The sequence below is a fragment of the Artibeus jamaicensis genome, unplaced genomic scaffold (assembly GCF_021234435.1).
Source record: "Artibeus jamaicensis isolate MK-2021 breed Jamaican fruit bat unplaced genomic scaffold, CSHL_Jam_final scaffold_625, whole genome shotgun sequence".
In the NCBI taxonomy this organism is placed as follows: domain Eukaryota; kingdom Metazoa; phylum Chordata; class Mammalia; order Chiroptera; family Phyllostomidae; genus Artibeus; species Artibeus jamaicensis.
Window position 1 is genome coordinate 1,324,794 of NW_026522051.1, and position 24,310 is coordinate 1,349,103.

A 24,310-nucleotide genomic window follows, 5' to 3' on the forward strand; every position below is an offset into this window, starting at 1 on the left:
CTTAATGTGGTATATGACCACAAAAGCCATAACCAGATGTAATAAGGAAATAACTAGAAATACTCTCACTAAAGAACAAGGCAAATATGATCATTATCACTATCATTTTCTATTTCTGGACATTCCATCCACCATTGTTAGAAGACAGAAAAAATAAAGTGTATTAAAATTGAAAAGGAAAAGACTTTATTATTTTGGAATCTATACTTCATGGGAAAGGTATTTCATGAGTGCCTTTTAAATTTTTTTATGTTATCAAAATTATTTAATTAGAATTGCATTCATCAATTACTGACATGTTTGGTAAAATCCCATATAAAACCTTTAGGACCTGCTATGTTTTTGTTTGGTTGAGGGGGTAGCCCTTTGAAGATTATTTTTATGTCTTCTGTTTTAATTGCTCTGCTTAGATTTTTTAGGTCTCCTGTGTTTCACTTTCTAAAATATTTTTTAAGTTTTAGAATAATTATATGTTTACAGAACAGTTGCAAACATAGAACAGAGTTCTCATCCATCTCTCACTGACAGTTTCCTATAATATTACTGTCTTACTTCGTTGAGGCTCATTAGTCAAAACTAAGAAATTAGTATTATTAACGAAATTGTAGGCTTCATTTGGATTTCATTAGTTTTTCCACTTATATTCTTTCTCTGTTCCAGAGTCTGATCCAGAATCCCTCATTGCATGTAGTCATCTTGTCTCCTTAATTTCCTTCCCTTCTGTTTGTCCCTGACCTACAGTCTTTCCTTGTTCATGACCTTGACAGTCTGAGGAGGACTTGGTCACGTATTCTGTGGAATACCACTCAGTTTGCATTTATCTGGTTTTTTCTCATTGTTAGATGGGAAATACAGGATTTTGGAAAAATATCACAGGAGTAAAATGCCCTCATCATGAGATAGTACAGATTCTGGATAAATTCATTAGTCCTACTCTTTTCCACTTATCAAGTTCAGGAATTTGGCTTCATCTTTAATGTAGGCTTTCTTTCCTTTTGCCTTTCTCATATTTATTTTGTTGTTCTTTTTCTCCTGTTTTGGATATTTGATTCAATCATCCTGTCATTCTTTCTGGTTTATTATTGCTTTTCTCTTTATCCCATTTTGGCTGTATGCTATAGGTTCTAATATGGATTATTATCAATAGTCTGTACTTTCTGTCTCAATTTTCATCTTTGACTGAAGAATTCTTCAAAATAGAATGGTTTAGATGGAAAGTGGTAGGCTTTTTGTGTTTGTCTCATAGTCCCTTATTACTTTCTAAAATTTTTTTTGCCATTGTGATCAGAGAATATTTCTGCTATTCCTACATTTTGAGAGTTATACAGAAATTCTTATCCTAACATATATAGTTATCTTTTATGAATATATCTTTCTGTGGGCATTAGGAAAAAAGATGTGTTCTTTGTTTTCATGGACAGAGATTGATATTTGGGTCTCTCTCTCTCACACACACACGCACACACACACTTACCTCACACACTTACCTCTGTCTTTACTGCGTCTTGAATTCTTACTTGTTTTATGATTCCTTGTTGTCATGTTGACATAGGTGAATTAATCTTCTACTATTAATGCTGCAAAAGAATATTTTGAATTAAACAAGTAAGTTTCCTATAGTTTTGTTTTGATTTATGAATTTTAATGCCACTATGTTGCATGATATGTAGATCATATTAATTTAATTTTTTCTGCTGAGTAAACATTACCACAAACTTAACAGCTTAAAAACTACACTTTATTATCTGACAGTTTCTGTAGGTCAGAAGGTCAGGCTCTGTTTAGGGTTTTAAATGACTAGGATGTAGTATTAATTCACCTGCTGGAATGTCATGGATTGCTATCTCATTAGTCACTCAAGGTCCTCTCCCAAGTTCATTTAGATTGTTGGTAGAATTCGGTTAAAAACCTCACAGGATTAAATACATACATGAAGAAATTTTAGGACAGATCTAGAATTTTCCCTATGATATAATTTTTTCTAGTATATATTTCTATACATGCATGGTTTATTTTAATAAGTGAATTGTGACCAACACGTCTATTAATATTTAAACTATTTATCTCATGGGATTTTTACCACCTGATGAAATTTTCTATTTCTCGACTCCCTGAAATCCAGCTTCATTGAAGAAAATGAAATGCTTTCTGGAGGGGAGTTCACTTTTAGAGCTTGCATGCTGGGTGGGGGTAAGACCAAACACTGCTGGATGTCAGCTGATGGGTCATTCAGACTTTCGTGAGTTAACATATGTGCTCAAGATGGCTGCCAGGCGGGAGGGGTGTAGTCAGATGGTGGAAAATAGACGCAGAGTTAGGAAATGAATTGACAAAGATAAATTCTTCCAAGCAGTAAATCTAGTAAGAACTTTAGTAAAGAGTCCATGATGAGATATTCCAATATATCCTTACTTCCTTCTTTTAACAGAAGAAAACTAAATAGTCAAGGCTAGAAAGAAGATGGTTTTTGATGGGAAAAAAATCACTTACTTGTGCGTAATTTTTCTGTAATTATTGGCAAGGCAGGGTAGTGAAGAGAATCCTTCCCTCTTGTCCAAAAGTAAAATAATCAAGCAAAGGAATCCTTTGAGATGTTGTCCCTTGTCATGGCAACCACATATCTTAGAGATTCCATTGTGGAAGGGGTGTGGTTCCTGCCTGGAAGGCAGGCATGCAGAGGTGGCTGCTGTGCTTACCTTTACCACTGAGGAGGGAAGCTTTTGGCTTATAAGTTACCAGCACTGAAAGGTAGTTCTTGGCAAACCAACAGCCCATTAGAAGGTGGGCAAGGGATATGAGTAGAAAATTCACAGAAGAAGAAAACTGAATGGTCAAATAAATACCAAATGCCCTTTGGAGTATGGAAATGCAAACCAATGATATACAATTTCACAACAGATAAATAGAAATAAAATAATAACTAAAAATGAAAAAATCTATAAAGTTTGTATAATAAAGGTAGAATGAAACTGGAACTTCCTCATACCACTGAAGAAGTATAAGTGGATAAAGCTACTTTTAGAGCAATTTGTCAAATTGTAGCAAAATTGAAAACCTAGCCCCTTGAATTTCCAATTGTAGGTCCATAGACTTACAAACATTTGTACTTTGTGCTCTAGGAGAGAAACTGTAAGGATGTTCATTGGAGCATTGTTTATATAAGATATAATTCAATTTCATAAAATGCATCCATTTAAAAAAAAACATCACCCAAGGATATGTTTATTGATTTTAGAGAGAGAAAGGGGGAGAGAGAGAGGAAGAGATATCGATCAGTTTCCTTTCATACATGCCCCTACTGGGGATTGAACCTTCATTCTAGGTATGTGCTCTGACCAGGGATCAAACCCACAACCTTTTGGTGTATGGGATGATGCTCTGACCAGCTGAGCCAGGGCTACAGTTGTTTTAAATCTGACAGGTAAATCAAACACAAATACATTTCCACTGCTTTTTATGTTCACTTGTTTTCTTTACTGGAGTTTTCTCTGTGTGTATATTTGAGTTACTCTCTAATACCCTATTATTTTTGTGTAAGCAGTATTTTTAGTATTTTTTGTAGGAAAGATATGATAACAAAAATTTCCCTCATTTATGTTTCTGTGAATGCTTTAATTTCTCATTTTTTTTTGCAGTGTAGTTTTGCCAGATATAAAAATCTTGGTTGACATTTTTCTCCCCACCCTTTGTATATGTTACCCCACTACTATGTTGCCTCCATAATTTTTGATGACAAATCAGCCGTTAATGTTATGACAGTGTCTTGCATGAGTCACGTTTCACTTTTGCTTTAAAAATTTTCTCTTTGTCTTTAGACATGCTACTTGATATTCTTTGAGCTTCTTGTAAGTGTAGGTTACGGTTTTTAAATCAAATTGGAGGAGTTTTTGGCCATTATTTTTACAAATGTTTCTGCCCCATCCCCCATTTCCTTCTATGACTCCTCGTAGGCATAATTTGGCTACTCAATGATGTCCGCAAGTCCCTGAAGCTCATTTATTTTTCCTCGTGCTTTCTTATTTCTGTTCTTAAGACTGGATAATATCAATTGAACAACTGTCAAGTTTGCTGATTTTTTCCTTCTGCCACTAAAATCTGTTATTGAGCCCTTTTAGGAAATTAAAAATTTTAGTTATACTTTTCACACCAGAATTTCTATACAGTTAGGTTGTATAATTTTTATTTATTTTTTGATATTCCCTATTTGGCGAGAGACTTTTTTTTATCCTTTTCTTTAGTTCTTTAAAGATATGATTTGCTTTAGTTCTTTCACTGTATTTGTAATAGTGTATTAAAGTCCTTGTTTAGTAAGTTCAGTATCTGAACTTACTAAAGTTTCCTCTGGGACAGTTTCTCTTGATTGCTTTTTCTTCCTGTGTATGGAACATACTTTTCTTTCTCTTTGTAAGCGTGATAATTTCATTGCAATCTGGACATGTAACATAACATAATATAGCAGCTTTGGAAATTGTATTACCCCCTACTCAGAGTTTGATGTTATGCTCATTGTTGTTGTCCGTTTTGTTTTTTGAATGTAGTAACTTTCCTGGACTAATTTTGTGAAGTTTATATCCTTTGCCACACGTGGCAACTGAATTTTCTGCTCAGTTAGCTACTGATACGGTAGCTTTCCACACAGGCCTTGAAGCAGGAAGCCTTCCAAACTTTGCCAAGGGGCTCTGGGTGTGTTGTTATGGAATGCTGTCCACACTTCCAGCAGTTCATAACGCTGCCTTAGCCCTTGCCTCCTAGTTGCAAAGAACCTCATGCCTGCCCGGAGGTGAGAGGGTAGGACCTTCTCGGGTCTTTCCTTGCCATGTCGGAGACAAGCACATATGTGTGACTTCTAGATTGCCAGAAATATGTCCAAGTTTTTGAAGCCCACTGTGGGCATTTTATTCCCCAAGTTTTCCTTTTAAGTTTTTTGGTCAGCTGCTTAATTTGCCCCAACTGGTCTCTGCACCTCAGGCAGCTGTCATATTAAACAATTGGCACTGGTTGCTATTTGTGACAACAAATGCTCTGGGAATCGGCCTGTTTGCCCTGGAAGGTCTCTGTGTCAGACGAACAAGTCCTGTGGATGGTAGTTTTTTCAGGGAGATAACAAATAACTGAAATAGTGATAGTTCCCCGGAGGGCTTGGGTGAAGCTGTAAATCTGTCTGTGTTCTCCAGCAGTGGCTAGGCTGCTGATTTTCATAGCTACTGTTGTTGTTTAGGCATTAAAAAAAAACAAATGTTCCTTAGATGATTGCAAGCCTTTGGTTAATTCCCCAAGTTATGAAGAGCTGATTTTGACAATTTTGTCAGTGTTCTCACTGCTCTTATGGAAGAACAATTTCTTAAAGTTCTTACTTATCACAAAAGTACTTGCCCTGTATTGTTTTTAATAGGGAAAATATAATGGGAAAATTCTTACAGTAAGAAAATGGACCAAAAAATTGTAATGTCTTCATATAATAGAACTCAGCAGTTAAATAATAGGCTAAGATTATATATCTACACATGAATCCCAATAAAAACAAGTTGTAGAATGATATATTATTAAAACACACAGAATATTTTTGATGAATGCATACATGAGGGGGGGACCCCCTGTAAAAACAGAAGTATCTTCTGGAGGGCGGGCCTCTTGTAGTACAGATTTCCCCCCACTAGGTGAGTGTTTTAGGAACCCATCTGCATCACTGAACCAGCTGGCATTGTTGTGAGAGGCTGCATTTGGCTTTAGTGAATTTTTTTTGAAGACCCAACACGCTTGCCCATTTCATTATGGGCAATTTACAAGTGCACCTGCTCACGCTGTGCTGAGTGTTCAGCTGCTTTTGACCAAAACGGCATGACCCCCATGCCCCACCCTCCCTGTTCACCTGATCTTGCTCCAAGAGCCTTTTTTTGTTTCCCCGGATGAAGAAAGTCCTCCGAAGGAAACATTTTGCTGTTTTGGAAGAGGTGAAACAAAAAGTTGCAGAAGCACTAAAAGGCATCAAAATTGACAAGTTCAAAAACTGTTTTGAGCAGTGGAAAAAAATGTCTTGATAGATGTATTGCATCAAATGGAGGTGACTGAATTCTAAACATGCAAGAATAAATACACAATTTTTTGAATAGATAAATTTTTTCTTTTGTGTCTGCCTTGCCCCATATAGAGAGCTAATTATTTTTACAAAACATGGGCTGGGAGGATAAATGCACGATAGTGATGGGGGATGGAACTGTAATGAAGGGGGGGAAAGGACTGATGTTTTCTATAACATTTAAAAAAAAAAAGAAAATATGGACTCATGTGTATTGGCTCTTTTCTGTGCTTTTCTCTATTTAAAACTCAGGAAGGAGGAAGAATGTTATATTGGATTGAATTCTTCTGTTCTCTGGGAATTTACTTGATTCTGTCCAATTTTTTAAAAATAATCTATGGGTGGGGAGCAGACAAAAGACAAGAGTGAGATGAATTGGGTCTGTTATAAAATGTTGAAATGGCTTTCAAATCTGGAATGTCATTCTGGTTTTCATTTTGCTTTTAAATAATCACAGGTCCAAGTCAGACAGAAAAATATGAATCATTGGCTTCCTCCTCTCTAAGAATCCCGGTGGTATGAGTCTGCTCCAGCCAAAGAAAGGCCACCGTTGGCGCCGTTTCTCTTCTTTCCCCACAGTGCTGGTTTGCAGCACCTCCCTGGGTCCAAAGGAGGGGAAGGGAGCTGCTTTCGAACTGTAACCACTTGAAAGAAAGTCGCCCCCCCCTTCCAGAGAGTATTGACATCCACGAGTGATGTGGGAGCAGAGATATCTGTCGAATTCTCTCTACAAGTAGGGTGGGGCAATCTGAATTGCCTCGATACAAAGTCCTTTTCTCACATGCCTCTTTGGCAAGGGTAAGGATGAAAAGCAAACCCAAAGCCAGCCCCCCTTGGCCCAGTACTCAGCCAGGGAAAGCCTCCAAGCCTAACAGTGCGCTCACTGCCACGTGGAGCCAGTAGGTGTCACTACAGATAAAACTTGTAGGCAGCGGAGAGACTAACTAGGAAAGCAGAAAAGGCAGTGAAATTCGCCGTGCTGGTGGAGAAAACGGAAGTTTCCACCCATTACCTCCAGGAACCGGTTTCAGACCTCGTCTGTCGTGTCTGTGTGTGCACCTATTAGAGTTGGCATCAGCTTTTAGCAGAAAAATAACTCAATGAGCTAAGAAAATTCAAGACGTATGTTGTAGGATCTCTGCTAATGAAATGTAGTTAACATCCCAAGCCTCTCGTGCTGGGGTCTCTCCTGGAATTTAGGTCTAAAGTGTCAACAACTTCTTCCAGGAGGAAGTAAACTGAATTGTCTGTAGACAAGGAGACTTGATGAGATTTTAAAAAAATCCTATCTCTACTATTTGCTATGATTTTCCCCCCCTTCTATGTCTTTATTCTGAAAGCCATACTGGCAAATAGTATGAATTCAATACATATCTGTTGAACGAATAATATGAAGGAAGGGAAGGAAACCAACATTAATTTAACATCTCTGTATGCCTCATTCTCTACTGCTGTCTTACATTTTAAAAATATAATCCTCACAAAAACAAAAGACCACCATGTGAAGCAGTTAGTGTAGCCATTGCTTCGTACACACAGTGCTGATGAAATGTGCTCACAAGGGGTCTTCACTTGTGTTTCTCATCATCCCTTTGCACTCTGCTCAGTGTCAAGCCCTACCCTACTCCCAAATAGAACCCTATGGCAGTTCTGCTCTCGTGTTGCTCCTAAAGAGTTGTATAATCACTTTAAGTAGCAGAAGTACCACAGTTTAGTAACTAAAACCGTACAGTTTCATGCAATAACACGATTCCACCTTAAGTCACAGTGCTTCTTCCCGTAGCTAGAGCTGTTGGAGACCTGCGAGCCTTCAGGAGGCGTTAAAGAGTGTTTCTTCCCTTTGCTTACTCAGCTCTGCTCAAGCCCCTGAAGAGGGTTGGAGAGGGTGCAAAAGAAGAAGAGACGAGAAGGCAGTAGTTTCTTTGTGTGCATAGTGCTTTTGACATATTCAGAAGTCCCTGTTAGAAATATTTGATTGCATCTCCTGAGGTGCAAAGCTAAGCATTTTCTTCTGGCTGGCCATTCTTCCTCAAGTTTTGCATATACTTTTATTTTATTTACTCTTAAACATTTCTTTTATATACTTTAAAATTTTTATTAAATGCTTCACATTTTCTCCTATAATAATAGAATCCCCAAGTTGTATCTGAGTACATGGCCTCTTGGGATAAGGATTTACATTTCCTAGCATTCTTCCTCAGGGTCCAGGCACAAATTGTTGGAAGTGTCTTTCCGTGGAGAGGCTTGCTTTGTCTTCCCTTCCCTTCATCCTTCTGGCTGCAGGAAGGATAGGGTCACTGCAGACTGGACGGTGAGGTGGAAGCTCGGGGCTGAGGACCTCGGTGATCACAGAACTGACCTGGCAACGCTGCACAGTTACCTGTGGACTTTCTTCATAAATGAAGATACATGAACTTCCCGTCTGCTGTCTTATGTTTTTAGCACGTGCACATACAAAACCTGAACTGATAGAAACACAGAACTAAGTGAGATTTAATTTTAGGAAAGCTGTTGCTAATAAATAAAGTCAAAATTGGAAAAAGAGCCTTCACGGAAGAAGAGGGGCCCTGCCCACGAGAGGTCACTCTCATTCCCTTCTTGCTCTTCCTGGGGCTGATTTCTTCCCCTCCAGCAGCTCAGAGCTGCTGCTTCTCTGTTCTCTGAGGTTGCAGTCTCTCTTCTTTTGTTGTCAGAATGCAAGTTCCCAGTGGCCCCACGGAAGGGCACCATGTGGTGCTGCCAGGAACATGGGTTTGGGGCTCTCTGACTCATAATTTGGAAACATCAAGAGCCCTGGAAGAGTTCACACCCTGCAACACAGCAATCACACTCCAAGTGTAGAGATAGGCATTCATTCAAAACTGTGTTTAACTAAGGCATTCACCACAGTGTTATTTATACGGTGAAACACAGGAGTGATGCAAGTGTCAACAAAGGAAACACAGTGGCCTCAGTTGTGTGGTGTACTCCAAATTAAATGATGCTATGCAGCTACTAAAATTATGCTCGGGAGAAGTTTTAAAGATGGGCAGACTCTAACAATGTAATTTTCACTAAATCAAATCAGAGTGCAAAACTACATATATTGTGAATGTACTTACATAAACAGTAAAGAAAAATGAGACAAAAACAGCTTCCATACACAAAAAATTTAATGGATGATTCATATCCATAATTTGGAACATACAGAAATGGGAGGATAAGACAGTAGGAATAAGCCACAACCCACAGATATGAGGCCGATCTCAACCATGAAGCTCCAGTTCAGTCCAGACTCAAGGAACCCAAAGATACTGAGAGACAATAAATCATCGTTGTTTTAACCAGTGAATGTTGTTGTGACTTGTTGCATCACAAAGGCTAATCGATAACACTTAGCCACTCATACCCAGGGAGCCATCGATCTTCTCTTCATTGTTAAAATATTTGGGAGAGGAAGGATCTGACTTTCAATGGAGAACAGTACTCCTGAACTTGCAGGCATAGGGTACCTGTCTTGCACCACGCCCTGTCTCCCACACCTTCATCTGTTGAAACACAGACTTCACGGTGGATGGAAACTCCTGCCTGTCGACTGTGAGTAGTAACATAACCCAGTTCTGGCTCTGGTGATCAAAGGCTCGTTAGGGCCTGGGCCCTTCAGGCGTGCTCCCTCCCTGCCTCCCCCCACCCTCACCACAAGCTGTTCTTGCAGGACTGTCGTTGCCCCTTAAGTGTGTGGAATGGGAAGAGAGCCTGAACCTTAGTTCACTGAGATGAAGTCATTTCAGAGCAGGGGCAAACATCTGAGCATCAAACATTTTTTGTCAGGTGCCTGAGAAGGAAAGGCAGGGAAATCAAATGAGTGTTGGAAAAACAGGTTGTCATTTCTTGGCAACACATTCCAGTTCTTTCTTAAGGGCCTTGGGTGGAAGTTTTCCCCTCCTTTCACTTTTCAGCTCATGTGTGTTTCCAGGGAAACCCAATCCTTCTACTGCTGATTCATTGACACTTAACTCACACAATGGTTTTCAAGAGCTATTTCCAGGGGGTTTTTAAAACATGATTTCATTTTCTGGGGGGGAGAGCTCCGAGTCCTGCCCGCCTATCACAGAAGTGCACACACCATGAGGATGTGACCTACTGTATTTGTCTTTCTCTGCCTGACTTGTCTCACTTGGCATAATACCCTCTAGTCCATCCATGTTGTCACAAATAGCAAGATTTCATTCTTTTTGTTGTTGTGTGGTATTCCCATTGTGTGTGCATGCTATGTACCACATCCTCTCGATCCATTCATTTAGTTGTGTGTTTCTATTAGTTAGAAACTCATCATGTTATTTATGACATATATTCATTTTTCACTTGCAAGAAAGAATAACACGCTGTGGTTATTCAGACTCAGGTGTCTGACAGACGTCTTCAAAACTAAATGAAATAAGTTTGTAACTTCAGGGAAAACAAGTATGTAATCGTTAATGATGAAAGCGAAGTTTTAAAGAGAAAATTCGAATCTTGGCAAATTTTACCCAGTACCATGAGTTTAACAGCTTCCCAGTACTTAAAGACTTCTGATTATATTGGTGCTGATATTAATGGATGTGATGTTGCATCAACAGTTGGAAGATCTGCATAACTCAGTAAGCCAGCATGTTTCAGATTGCTAATGCATGATATTCCAAAATCAGGGGTGAGTGACAGATCTCAAAGTGTAAGGCGGACAAGGGCATTTCAATGTAATGGACTATGAAAAGTTTGTTGATATGGTTTAAGATTCCATATTGCCACTAACCTTTAATATATCACTTCTTACCAACTTTTGCATAGCAGCAAAGAATAACCACAGATATGTGGAAAGGCACGTGGAGAGGCATGATGTGAAGGGGACTAGAAGTAGTTCAGTAAAATTACTAGGATAGTGGTTCTCTTGCGTGCATGTTTGCTATTGAGTGATGTTTTTAAGACACTAAACTACTTTGTTGAAATTACTGCTTAGTTTACAAAATGCTTCCCTGCCTGCACACGGTTTTTAAGAGTAGTAACTGCTTCATAAATTTCTTTCCCATCAACAGTTTACATGATGAGGAGACATGAAAAGCGTCAATTGACTTTTGCAAAGGCTCATTTTGGTGGTCAGTACATTTTAAAACAATATTTTGAATAATGACTTCAACTTTTAATTTCCTTGTGAGGATTTTTTCAGTTGACCACTGAAATTTCCCAAGAGTAACTGACCTATGAAGAGATAAGTTGAACACGTATTTGAAATCCACTTTAGCTCTCAAGTGCGTCACAGATTAAAGCTTTGTTCTTGGCAGTGCAGGAAATATACGCCCTACTTGAAAACTGTTTTTGGGAAAGAAAGTGCTTACTTTGGATGTTCTCCATAAACAGTTGGGACACTCTCAAATAACGCAAACACTTTATTTTAAGGCAAATGATATTTTCAGATGCCTCCAAACAGACTCTGTACCACTGTCATTATTGAGTTCTGGAGTCATCATTCAGAGGGGTCTCTTTAGCCATGAAGTTTCAAATAAGGAAGGAAAGCAAAGAAATCTGGAAGGTTATAGGTACTACTGCCTCAGACTTGACCTACAGAACCCTTTGGAAACTTGACCCTGTAAGACAAAGAGAGGAGTGGTGGGGAGTGATTCAGTTTTCTGCTAACCAGGGAGGTATGCTCTGGTTGTCTGCTCCAGACCTCAGTCCCACTGCAGTGATTCCTCTCCGTGTTTCCCAGCTCTTAGGAAAATATCAAGATAAGGTCCTACAGCTCTACTCATAATTGGTTTCATGGACGAATGAATGTCCCCCGTAGATACAACTCTGATATATAAGAAACACATAAATCATCCTACTGAATCTTGAGATCTAGATTCTGGGGACTGTGTGCTTGCCAGCCGTGTGATTCTAAGCAAACTACTTGGCCTCTCGTGGTCCCAGTTTTTTCCTCAGCAAAAAAGGAGTAAAACCAGGTGATTCGAGTTCTAAAGTTTTGTAATTATATGAAAACTGTCCTATCCTTGGTTCTTGGGCTTCACAGAAGAAAGTTGGTAAATATCTCCATACACACCCACTTTCCCTACCCTTGTCGATCTAAGCTGATCAGTTACCTTCTGTTGTGCCCATGTTTGGTTATGATAGTTATTACATTATAATTGACTGTGTACCCTATGCTGCACTTACATCCTTGTGTCTGTTTTTATTACTGGCAGTTTGTGCTTCTGAATCCCTTCACTTTTCTCACTCTTCTTCCCTCCCATCTGGCAACCATCAGGTTTTTTTTTTTTTGCATCTGTGAGTTTGTTTCCATTTTGTTTATTTTGTCGTTTAGATTCTACATATAAGTGAAATCATATGGCATTTGTCTTTCTCTGTGTGACTTATTTCACTTAGCATAATACCCTCCATGTCTATCTTTGTTGTCACAAATGACAAGATTTCATTATTTTTAATGGCTGATATTCCACTGTACATATGTACCACTTTTTCTTTTTCTAGTCATGTATTGATGGACACTTAGGTTACTTCTATATCTTGGTTATTGTAAGTAATTTTGCCATCAACATGGGGTGCATATATCTTTTAAAGTTAGTGTTTTGGGGGTTTTGTTTTTTTTTTTGATAAATATCCAAAAGTAAAATTGCTGGATCATATGGTAGTTCATTTTTAGTTTTTTGAAGAATCTTTATACTGTTTTCCATAGTGACTATACCAGTTTTCAGTCCTATTAACAGTGCACAAGGGTTCAGTGTCAAGTTCTCATTGTGTTTTTCATTTGCCTTCCCCTAGTGATTAGTGAGGTTGGACATCTTTTCACATGTCTGTTGGCCATCAGCATGTCCTCTTTGGAGAAATGCCTGTTTAGGTCCTCTGCTCATTTGTTATTTGGATTGGTTGGTTTTTGTTTTAGGTATTAAGTTGTATGAGTTTCTTTTGTATTTTGGATATTAACCCCTTATTGGATGTATCACTGGTGAATATCTTCTCTCACTCAGTATGTTGTCTTTTGTCCTGCTGATGGTTTCCCTTGCTGAAATGCCACTTGGTTTTGATTGAAGTATCATAGAAACAGTGAAAACTGCAGATGTGATTGAATCACAGAGGCTGATGTCTCTTCAGCCTTCTGTGCAAGGAACTGAGAGGAAAGCACACAACACTGGTCTTACACTTTGAACCATGTGAATTCACTTGTTGGCAAGTTCAAGCTGCCAACTTGGGGTTCTGAAATGGTTTTACAAACAGCCTGCCAATGTTACTTAAAAAGCTTGGTGATTTTTATTGATATTGCTTTTTTTTTTTTTTTAAGATTTTATTTATTTATCTTTAGAGGGGAAGGGAAGGAGAGAGGGAGAGAAACATTAATGTATGGTTGCCTTTCGTGCGTCCCCTGCTGGGAACTGGCCTGCAGGGAACTTGCCTGCAACCCTGACATGTGCCCTGACTGGGAATCGAACCGCGATTGTCTGGTTCGCAGGCCCGCGCTCAATCCACTGAGCTACACCAGCCAGGGCTGATATTGCTTTGAATTCACATGAAGATTGACACCATAACAATATTGAATTTTAAATCTATGAATATGACATATCTTCCCCTTCATTTAGCTCTTTAGTTTTACCAAGGTTAATAGGTTTGCGTGTATAGGTCATATATATGTGCCTCAAAATATATGCTTGGAAAGCTATTGTAAATGTTATTGTTTTCCTTTTTTTTTTTTAAACAGAGTATTACATTTCAGACCCTTGGTCATGATTCTTTTCTTTTTTAAAAATTTTATTTATTTATCTTTATAGGGGAAGGGAAGGAGAGAAATATCAATGCATGGTTGCCTCTCATGCATCCCCTGCTGGGAACTGGCCTGCAACCCAGGCATGTACCCTGACTGGGAATCGAACCGCGAGACTCTGGTTCGCAGGCCCGCGCTCAATCCACTGAGCTATACCAGCCAGGTAATGTTATTGTTTTCTTAATTTTACTTTCCAGATTTCATTGTTAGTATCCAGAATTAAAATTAAATTTTAATTAGCCTTATATTCTATGACCTTGCTACATTTACATATTAGTTATAGTAAGTTATTTGATGATTTCTCAGGATTTTCTATGCACATGATTATGTCACCTGTTAAAAAGAGAGTGTTTCATAGCTTCCTGTTGAATATGCATGTCTTTTATTTATCTTTCTTGCCTTATTCCGTTGGCTGGGATCTCCGGTAAAACATTGAATAGCAATGGTAAGGAGATATTTTTCTTTGTCAACTCCAGGGATCTGTGTTGAAGTAGTGACCAAATAATAAGCTGCACATGCTCAGGGCAAGATTCTACAAGGTTGGGCGAAGGGCAACTAAAGGGGAAGAGCAGCCAGCGAGAAGCTGTGAGCTAAACAACTCCCAGGGCTCACACAGGGGCAGAAAGCATGGGAAGAACTTCTAGAACAGTCTGAGAATCCAATCAAGACCCCATCAATGCTAAGCTAATTGGTTGGTGACTTGCTCTCCCCACCACAATGAAGAATTGAAACTGTGCTCATGCATGCATCCACTATGCTGCCTTTTAATGTTTTATTTTCCTTCCAAGGTGCCATCTGATGTTACTTTAAACAGATGCCACATCTTGGGGTTGAGGAAGTTCCCATTCAGACTTGATAACATTCTATACCCTTATCCATACTTATCTTCACTCCAGCACTTTAACTGAAGGAAAGGCTTAAATGCCTTTCTTAATGTGAAATTCATAATCCGATATCAGGATTGTAGCATGATGCAGACAGATGTAATTCAGAGAAATGTGGGTAGAAATTTTGGAAATTAAAACCTTCTACAGGAAAATGTGAATCAGAAAGAAATATTGAATGATAAGAATCACATGGTTTGGAAAATATGTCTCAGAGAGAGTAGTGAGAGCATTACTGTAATTTAAGGTTAACTTTATTCATAGATGTTTTAGAATTTACATCGTAGGGTTCGTTCATAGATGTTCTAGAATATAAATCATAGGGTTCCCTCATAGGTGGTCTAGAATTCACATCACAGGGTTAGTTCATCGATGTTCTACAATATACATCATAGGGTTTGTCCATAGAAGTCTTAGAGGACACGTCATAGGATTTATTCCTAGGCACCCTAGAAATAGGGAATACTTATTTGGCCAGAGCAATAGAGAAGGTGACTTAGTGTTTTTTCTTAGTTTTGGGAGATTCTGCAACATTTAAAAAAAAAAAGAAAAAGAAGAAACAACCCAAAGGCAAAATTTGAGTTTTTTACTTGCCAAGAGTCATAGGAAGACACGCCATCACTCAAAGCATAAAAACACAGCAAACTGCCACTCACGTCCATCATCTGCCTTCGATGCCAGCTTTCTGCCAGCCACACAGGGTCTGTTTGCCTTTAAAAAAATCTCTTTGAACTGTTTGGAAAGTAACTCATTCTGAGAACGTGGACTGATACTGGTGCTCAGTTATGTACTTGCCTCTCTGGATGCATTCTGTAGGACCTGCATTAGCACACAGAAGAGGAGTTCTGGGGAAGCTCTGGGTGTCAACAGTCAGGGACAGGCACAGTGGTGAACAAGTTGAGGTCTCACTGCATTTTTAGTCCGTGGAATACATGATCTTTCTCTGCTGTGTTCTGTCTCACTGCTACATAGTGCATTTTACACACTGGGAGAGAGGTCAAGGTCTAGTCTACAGAGTTGGTGAATTCTTTAAAAAAAGATTTATTTATTTTTAGAGAGAGATGGAGGGAGGGAGGGAGGAAGAAAGGGAGAGAAACATCAGTGTGTGGTTGTCTCTCGCATGTACCCTACTGGGAACCTGGCCTGCAACACAGGCATGTGCCTTGACTGGGAATGGAACCAACAACCTTTTGGTTTCCAAGCCAGCATGCAATCCACTGAGCCACACCAGCCAGGGCTAGTCCTAGTGAATTCTTTTAGGACTAGTCTTTAGCCAAAGTGTTTTACTTTGAGTGGCAGTCATCAAAATTGAATGGATTATAAGAAATCAACAGATTAGTGAAATAGATTGAAATTGGTCAGACACAGAAACTGGGACAAATAAGTCGTCAAACCAAAAGGGATTTAAAGCAGGTGACAGGAGCTAGTACACAAAGCCAAGATCAGGGGGGTTCAGGAGAGGAGGGCTGGACAAAGCTCGTCACTTGAGTAAGTGGGGACCTGTGTGTCAGGTGGGTTGGGCGATGTGTCGGGCAGGTTGGGGGTGTGTCTGGAGCCAACAGTGGCAATAGAGCAATTATCTGGGGTTGGAGTTTTAGTTTCTGATACTAATAGGACATGGACTGAGATCAGAGCAAGTGGTAGTATTCAGTTTAACTGAGCTGGGCTGATCTGACCTGAACATAATTGATAGGAACCGGATTAAAAGAAATTCTATTGGATTGTTCAATCCCACTTTGGAAACAGATAATTTGACATATAGATATATGCGTGCAACTATAAAATTCAGATAATATGAGCTTTTGTCTAAAGAAAGAGGAATTTGTCTAAATTTCTTCTTAAGTCTTTCCTTTTCAGCTCTAGAACCATAGGTAAACCATCTCAGTGATGTGATAATTAGTCTTCATCACACACATGCACAGCATGTTTTATGTAGAGTTTTTGCTTTTTAAAAATAAGTTTTGTTCGATTTTAGGTGTCATGGGAAGGAAAACCTGCATTCCTGCCTCTCTCTACCATTTTAACCTGGTATAAACCTGGAACTAAAGTAACAACATGGCAGAATTCATAAATACATTGGGAAGGGCAAGGAAAGGAGTAGGCCTGCCTAAAAGGTGGATTAATGGCATGGGGCAGGCACTGAAACAATTACAGACAAGAGATCTGAGCAATGAGAGCAAAGCCGACAGTTGTGAAAGGCAAATATAGTCTCACATTGAAGGTAGCCAGTATCCCTGAAATAAAGACCCCCACTAGAGGTCCACCAGAGGAACAAAAAGTTTTCTGAAATGAAGGAATTGGATTCACAGCTTGAGACGGCACTTTGCATCCATGAGACATAATGCCACAAAATTAATGCTGTCCAGAATCCTGGTTAAATTCCTGAACTAAACAAATTATTTTTAAGGAATTGCTTTAGATAGTTAGGCAGAAAAAGTGAGTCACCAAAGGAGAGAGCAAAATTTCAGAAGATAATGAAGCAGTGTCTGTAACATTCTATAGAAATCAAGGTCAACCCTGGAATATTTAACCCAGCCAAATTGCCATTCAGAGAAATAGGACCAAAGGCAGATGCCTCATGTGTGTGTGTGGGGGGGAAGTAAATCAATGAAGATTTCTTGACTAAAACATTCAATAATGAAAGCCAGTCAACTAAATGACTTTTAAAGAAATTAAGAACCACCACATTGAAACATTGTGGTAAAATTAAATAAAAACAAACACTTGTGGGTATTGAATCCATTTAATTAATACAATGAAATTTAATGATCACAGGAATTGTGGTTGCAAAACACAATATAAACATCATAACTAAGTAAGACAAGCAAAATTAATATTATAAGCAACAATAATAGGAAGGTGGGAAGACTAAGGAAGTGTAGCAATGGCTTCAATGTTGGCGGAGAGAAAAAAAACACTAAACTTGGAAATGTGGGTTTTTTTATGACAATGAACCAATAATTTTCTTCATATTTTTTTAAAGTTAGAGGGATTTAAAAAAAAATAATAACTCTAATACTTAAAAAATTATCTCACATTCAGCCATTTATTTGTTTCTTTTTCTCCTTAAAGTAAAATGAAATGTTGGGTATGTTATTTAAAGAACATAAAGAGCATCATCTCATTCTTTAAAAATTAATTTCGTCTCTCTCTCCCCCCTCTGATACTTTCTATTGTCTTGTTTTCAAATTTTGTTAATTTCTGTTGTATTTTAGGGTTCATTTTTCTTGTACTTCCTTTCATATAAATATTCCATTAGCTAAAACCCAAAAGATCACAAAATTTAGTATTTTAATCATTATTTAGTTGTAAATATATTTCTGTTTTCTTCTTGATTTATTCTATAAGCCATGAGTTTTTTCAAACTTAAAAAAATTTTATATAGAGGGCATATCTTCATGCTCTTGACTTTCATTTAATTTTGTGCTATATGTGACTGGATACATTTTATGTTCTTGAAAACAATGTACATTTTCTAACTAGAGGGAAAAGGATCATCTCTATAGATATAAGGATAGAAGTATGGATATTACATTAAGCTTTGGTACTCTTTGGTTCAAATCTCATATATCCTTGCTTCTTTTTGGTCTGTTTTGATGAGGGAGATTTCTATTAGGGTTCTTCTTTCTATATTAAAATTATACTTTAAATTAAAAAAAAGATTTTATTTATTTAATTTTAGGGAGAGGGGAAGGGAAGGAGAAAGAGAAGGAATGAAACATCAATGTGTGGTTGCCTCTTGGACCCCCCAACTAGGGACCTGGCCCACAACCCAGACATGTGCCCTGACTAGGAATTGAACCGGTGACACTTTGGTTCACAGGCCCATGCTCAATCCACTGAGCTATACCAGCCAGGGCTAAAATTATACTTTTAAGGTGCATATACATTTATGATTATCATTTCATCTTGATTTATTTCTTCTTATATGGTTTTGTTGTATCACATTGTATTTGCATTAATTCTCTTGCTCTAAAATCTGTTATCAAGTACTAACATAAAATAAGCTTCCTTTTGGTTAGAGTTTCCATACCATATCTTTTTTTCATAACTTCATTTTCAGCCTGTGTGATTTTGTTTCAGTTGGGTAAAGATAAGTAGCATGTAGCTGGATTTTATTCTGTATGTTATCTAAACTGCTAATTTTGTCTTTTAATAGGTGCTTTCATTGCACTCACATTTATTTTAATTATGAAAATATGGATTAAACGTGGATTTATTCCTCCTGTCTTTTTAAAAGTTTAATCTCTATTGTATTTTTTTCCATTACCATTTTGTCCCCTTTTGACCCCCCTGCCCCCGGCAGGCACCACACTCTTGTCTGTGTCCGTGAGTCCTTCTTCCTTTTGGCTCGACCCCTTTACCCCCCTATTCCCCTGTTGCCGGGTGTTATCCTGCTCTTCATTTGGTGAGTCTTTCCCCATTTTCCTTATTAGTTCACTTTGTTCATTATATTCCACATATGAATGAGATCATATGGTATTTGTCTTTCTCTGACTGGCTTGTTTCACTTAGCCTAATGTTCTCTAGATCCATCCATGCCGTCGCAAAGGGTAAAAATGTTTCTTCTTTCTTTATGGCTGAGTAGTATTTCATTGTGTAAATGTCCCACAGTTGTTTTATCCACTCATTTACTGATGGGCTCTTGGGCTGCTTCCATATCTTGGAGATTGTAAATAATGCTGCGGTGAACATAGGGGTGCTTATGTTCTTTCAAATTAGTGTTGTTGGTTCCTTTGGATATATTCCCAGCAGTGGGATTGCTGGGTCAGAAGGCAGATTCATTTTTAATTTTTTTTGAGATCTCTCCATACTGCTTTCCACAGTGGCTGCTCCAGGCTGCATTCCCACTAACAGTGCAAAAGGGTCCCCTTTCTCCACACCCTCGCCAGCACTTGTTTGTTGATTTATTGATGATCGCCATTCTGACAGGTATGAGATGATATCTCATTGTGGTCACTGATTTATTAATTTATTGGCATGGTTTATTTATTTCCATACCTGTGTTATTTCTTATATTCTATTTCCTTTCCCACAGTCTCCCTTTTCTCCTTGGATTTCCCTAATATTTGCAAGGCTTAGAGCAAGAACAAAAAAAGGAGGCCTACATACCTATGACTAAATGTTTAACCGTTATAAGTAAAGCATACAGATTATTAAATAAATGATGTTCTGTCCCTTTTCTTGACAATTAGGTCTTCCTAACAAGCTGGAGGGCCAGGTTCAAATTTAGATTTCATGGACTTCTTGGACTTCCAAGCCAGAGACTCTTGGCTTGGGAAAAGTGGGTCCCTGGTCTTTGCTCTTCAGACTGCACCATCCTGTGTCACTGTGGCTCCGTCCCAGACCTTTAAAGGCCTTAGAGACATGCTTATAGTTCTCCTCACCCATACGTCCATGCTCCACTCACAGTCCTTGCAGACAGCTACTCCCTGGCCACCACTTGGGTCTAGGGGTATGACCACTGGTAGCAGCTCCCACTCTTGGGACAACTGATTGGAGAGAGAGACCCATGTAGGACATGTAAATAGACTCTGGGGTGTTTTGGCAGGGAATTCTGGGGTCCTGGGCATCAGAGTTGGGGTTTAGAAGGAGAGGCAGATCCCAGGTGGGTACATCCCCTTAGCCCTGCAGATTCTACCTTGAGGGCAGAGGCAGAGCAAAAGCAGGGGCAGAGAGGAAGCTGCTGGGGCAGCTGAGGAGCGTTCCTGGTTCTCGAAGTGAGAATGTCAGGGAGCATGTTATTCTCTGATGACTTTTTCAGGAGAAACCGTGCATTGTAAACTGGGTTTCTTCCCTGCTTCTTGAAGAGTAGTTTAGCCAGGTGAAAAATTCTAGGTTGACAATGGTTTTCCCTTAGCACTCTGAATATATTATGCCATGTCTTCTGCTATCTATTGTTCTGAGGAAAAGTCTGCTTTTAATCTCAGTTCTGTCCTGGTAGGTACCCCACAATTTCACTGCACATCTGAGTTTGAATGGCAGTCATTAAATCTTAACCCTGGATACTTAGGGGCAGTGGCTTCATCAATCATGGACTCTTAACACCAGGGATGACCTTAGAAGTCACTTGCAGAGGAGAGAAGTTACTCTTTTCTTCTGCTGCTTCTCCACCCCTGCATATGCCTTGGTGCATTTAGAAGGAAAAGTTTACCCCCATTTTTGGCCCTATGTTTCTTTGCACTTGGATGGCTAAGGCAGGTTGACCGTTCTTATCTATGAGGCTAATTCTGTATGTAAATGCGGAGTCTGCTATGCAGACCCCTTCATGCTGATTGGGAGCAGGGAAAGGAAGGCTCTGTCTGACTCAGAGTCCACAGTGCTCTGCTTGACTTAGTCTAGGAGCCCTACACCCGAAAGGCTAGCATATGGTTTTGCATTTGGCTGTTTGGCCTTGCTCCAATCTCTCCTTCAACAGAGAACCCTGTGGTAGGGGTAGGGTTGGGTAAGGGGTAGGGATTTGGACACCAAAGTGTCCCACTGAAGTCTGTAACAGCATTAAATTGATCTCCTTAATTGAATAGAAGAGATGACACAACTGAAGCCCAGAGAGGTATGGTGACTTACCCAAGGTATAAAGTCACTAGTGAAATAGCAGAAAGCAGAATTTAAATCTAATTTCTAGCTCTGGGGTATTTCCAGGATCCTATGTTAAGTTTCTAGCATCTCTTTTTTCTTAATGCTTCCTTCAAACAACAGGGTTTTCTGCACCACATTTTCTACTAATATCCTTAAGACACACTGCATTGATATAGGAAGAGCAGAGGTTTCAGTATCAGAAAGAGCTGGGTCTAAATTTGCTTGTTTCATTGACTACCTCTGGCACCTAAAACTGTTCATCTCTCTGAGCTTCAGTTTTGTCATCCATAAAACAGGGATAAGAACACTAACTGCAAAGGGCCCTTATAAAGTTGCGTGTGGAGCTCCTAGCACTGTGCCTGGCACATTGTAGAAACTAAATAAGTGGTATTACTATTTTGCTGTTATTATACATCTTTCACTTTAACACACTTCCCCCACACTGCCATTCCCATTTTCTTTGAGGGGGTTCTTACCTTTATCCCATATTTGTGTGCTAACGTGTGTCTGTAATGAATTTAAATGGAATGTTCTCTGGGTAGAGATGCATCTCTCTTGGTGTTAGGGTAGCACTTAGAACGCTGTGCCTGGAGGCTGAGTAGCGATTGATGTTATGAAGTGATAAATGAACAGTCGACAAACAGATCATAGACACTCCAGTGCAGAATTAGTGCCTGTAGTTTGTTCATAACTCATTAGTCTGCTCCATACCCAGCATGTGAGTCACAGCCCCTCAATGCCAGGCTCAACTACATGGAGACCAGCTTCCTTCTCGACCACGTAAGTTCAGAAGCCGCTCACCAGTGTGAGTGTGCTAAGATGCTCGGCCACTGCATCATCGGTGTGTCTCTGTCCTCTTTCCCAACTTTCCACCCCTTCCTTCCATGTTTCTCATCACTGCATCACCCCGTACTGCCTCGCAGTCGACATTCCCATGGGGATTCCCGTCTGATTTCTGGAAAGTTGAGGCTGGGGCTCAACTGCAAAGGTTTAAGCAAGGGATTTTGTTACACTTCTATTTAAATCATCAGAGGAAGAGAACATGGGATAGATGGGTGGTTTTCTTTAATTCAAGCCTGCCAAGTTCATCCAACCAGACAGGATAACATTTCAACTACAAAGGAAAAAAATATATCACTCACCCTCGTGATTCTTGGGAAACAAGAGATTGTCTGCTGCTTGGATGGAACCCACGCGATCCAAAAGCTACAGTTGAGTGAGCTTCAGGAAGCCAGGGTTGAAGGATGGCGTTGGTAATAGGGGCCCTGTCAGGGCGACACCCAGAACTGCAAGGGAGAAATGGGAATGGAACTGTTGTTTCCCAGATGACGATAATGTGGTTTCAGATTTTTACGTACGTGACTGTGAAATCCCTGAGCTGCGGTGTGTTAGAGGCAAGCTCTTTGCAGAAGAGACAGTGGAGAGCGTGCGTGAGTGAACACCGACTTTCGTGGAAGACAGACCCGAATTCCTCATCCCCTATCGGTGTTTGCTGACTGGTTATCCCCAGCAAGTTATTTCCGTACATCAGCTCCAGCTCTGTATCTAAACATTGGAGAGATTTAATATTGACGTTACAGGGGCTTTGTTTGTTTGTTTGGAGAATCAGAGGCGCTCATGTGTGTGAAACTTTCATCACAGGGAATGGAACTTATTAAAGGCTCAGGCGGTGGCAGTGCGCTCAGGTGGCGGCCAAGATGCACATGCCTTCTGTGCTAAGTTAATCAGGCATTCATTCAGTGCTGACCCTGACCCCGACACTTTGCATCAGGCCCTATCTAGGCACAGAGATAAACTTGTTCTGTCCTCATGATGCTTATGGTCGGGCTGTCGTGTTTTTTGGCCGTTTTGTTTTCATCTCTAAGATACCATAAGAGCAGAGACTTTGTCTTATGTTAATGTATCCCCAGGGCCTAGAAGGATAAATGAATTCAGCTAATGTCTAGTGAGGGGCTACTAGAGCAGTACCAGGTACTACTCTACGTCTTTGGGGTGTGTATCAGTGTGCAAATCAGCCAAAAGTCTATCCTTGAGCAACTTTTTCTTAATAACAATAGCTACAAATTTGCCATAAAGCATTTTTTTTTGCCTGCGGATAGCATATTTCCCTGAAGAACAGAGAAAAGTTGGAAATAACTCTCCCTCCAGGAGTGTGAAGTCCCTGTAAGCTACCACCGGCCCCCAGACACTGCCTTTTGCAAGATCACCAGGCCTTTTCACAGCTTTGATGAGAGTGACATGGGAGCCTGTGGTCCAAGACAGTGTCTGGCTCCTTAGAGGAGATAGGTTTCATAGTGACGTGGGTGGGATTCCTGGTCCCCCACCCATCGGATGGCTTCGTCAGCTCCCACCCTGGAGGACAGCACAGGAGAAAGCATGGGACTTGGGAGGTTAAGCCAATGCACTGTGACTGGGAGGTGCGTGTGCGCCCCCTCTCTGGGTCTGCTCTCTTCGGGGCTGGGCGCCTCCCGCATCAAGGAAGCTGCCAGCATTCACAATTGGAACATAAACAGGCCAGCAGGTTCTGATTAATCCAAATTGGAACTATTCAAACAGTCACAAAAAGAGATCTTTTCCCCTGAAGGAATTTACATGTGAAGAGAGACTAAGATGGGAAATAAACATTTCTATAATGATTAAAGTTAATTGGCTTGAAAGGATGCCTCTGAAAGAAATGCTTTCTGGTTTTAGTTCCAATCTATTTCAGGGACAAGCCTGTTTTTCATAAGATTGGTAACTGCAAACAGATACTGCCCCTTCATTGGAAACAGATGGGCCAGGACATAATTAAAGAAGTATGCACTGGCATCTCAAATAACTGCTTTCAATTACAGCATTTCAAGAGTATTAAGGGGAAATATTTTAAACAAGACCACTGCAAAAATAGATTTTGTCATTAACTTTGAAATAATATTTGACTTAAGGCTGAAATTTCCGTGTGCCAGGTCTGGATCTCACAGGCCAACGCTGATTGGTGCAGGAGAAATTGAATCATTATGGCCC

The 24,310-nt window shown here is 39.7% G+C and overlaps 1 protein-coding gene across 1 annotated transcript in view; it reads right to left on the reverse strand.

The window, feature by feature from the left end:
* Positions 1-1,542, reverse strand: part of MROH9 (maestro heat like repeat family member 9) — a 47,142-nt gene extending 45,600 nt beyond the window's left edge. The window contains exon 1 of the mRNA XM_053659352.1: positions 1,488-1,542. Within this exon, the coding sequence (XP_053515327.1) occupies positions 1,488-1,542 (55 nt within the window). The remainder of the gene's footprint in view (positions 1-1,487) is intronic.
* Between the last annotated feature and the right edge of the window lie 22,768 nt (positions 1,543-24,310).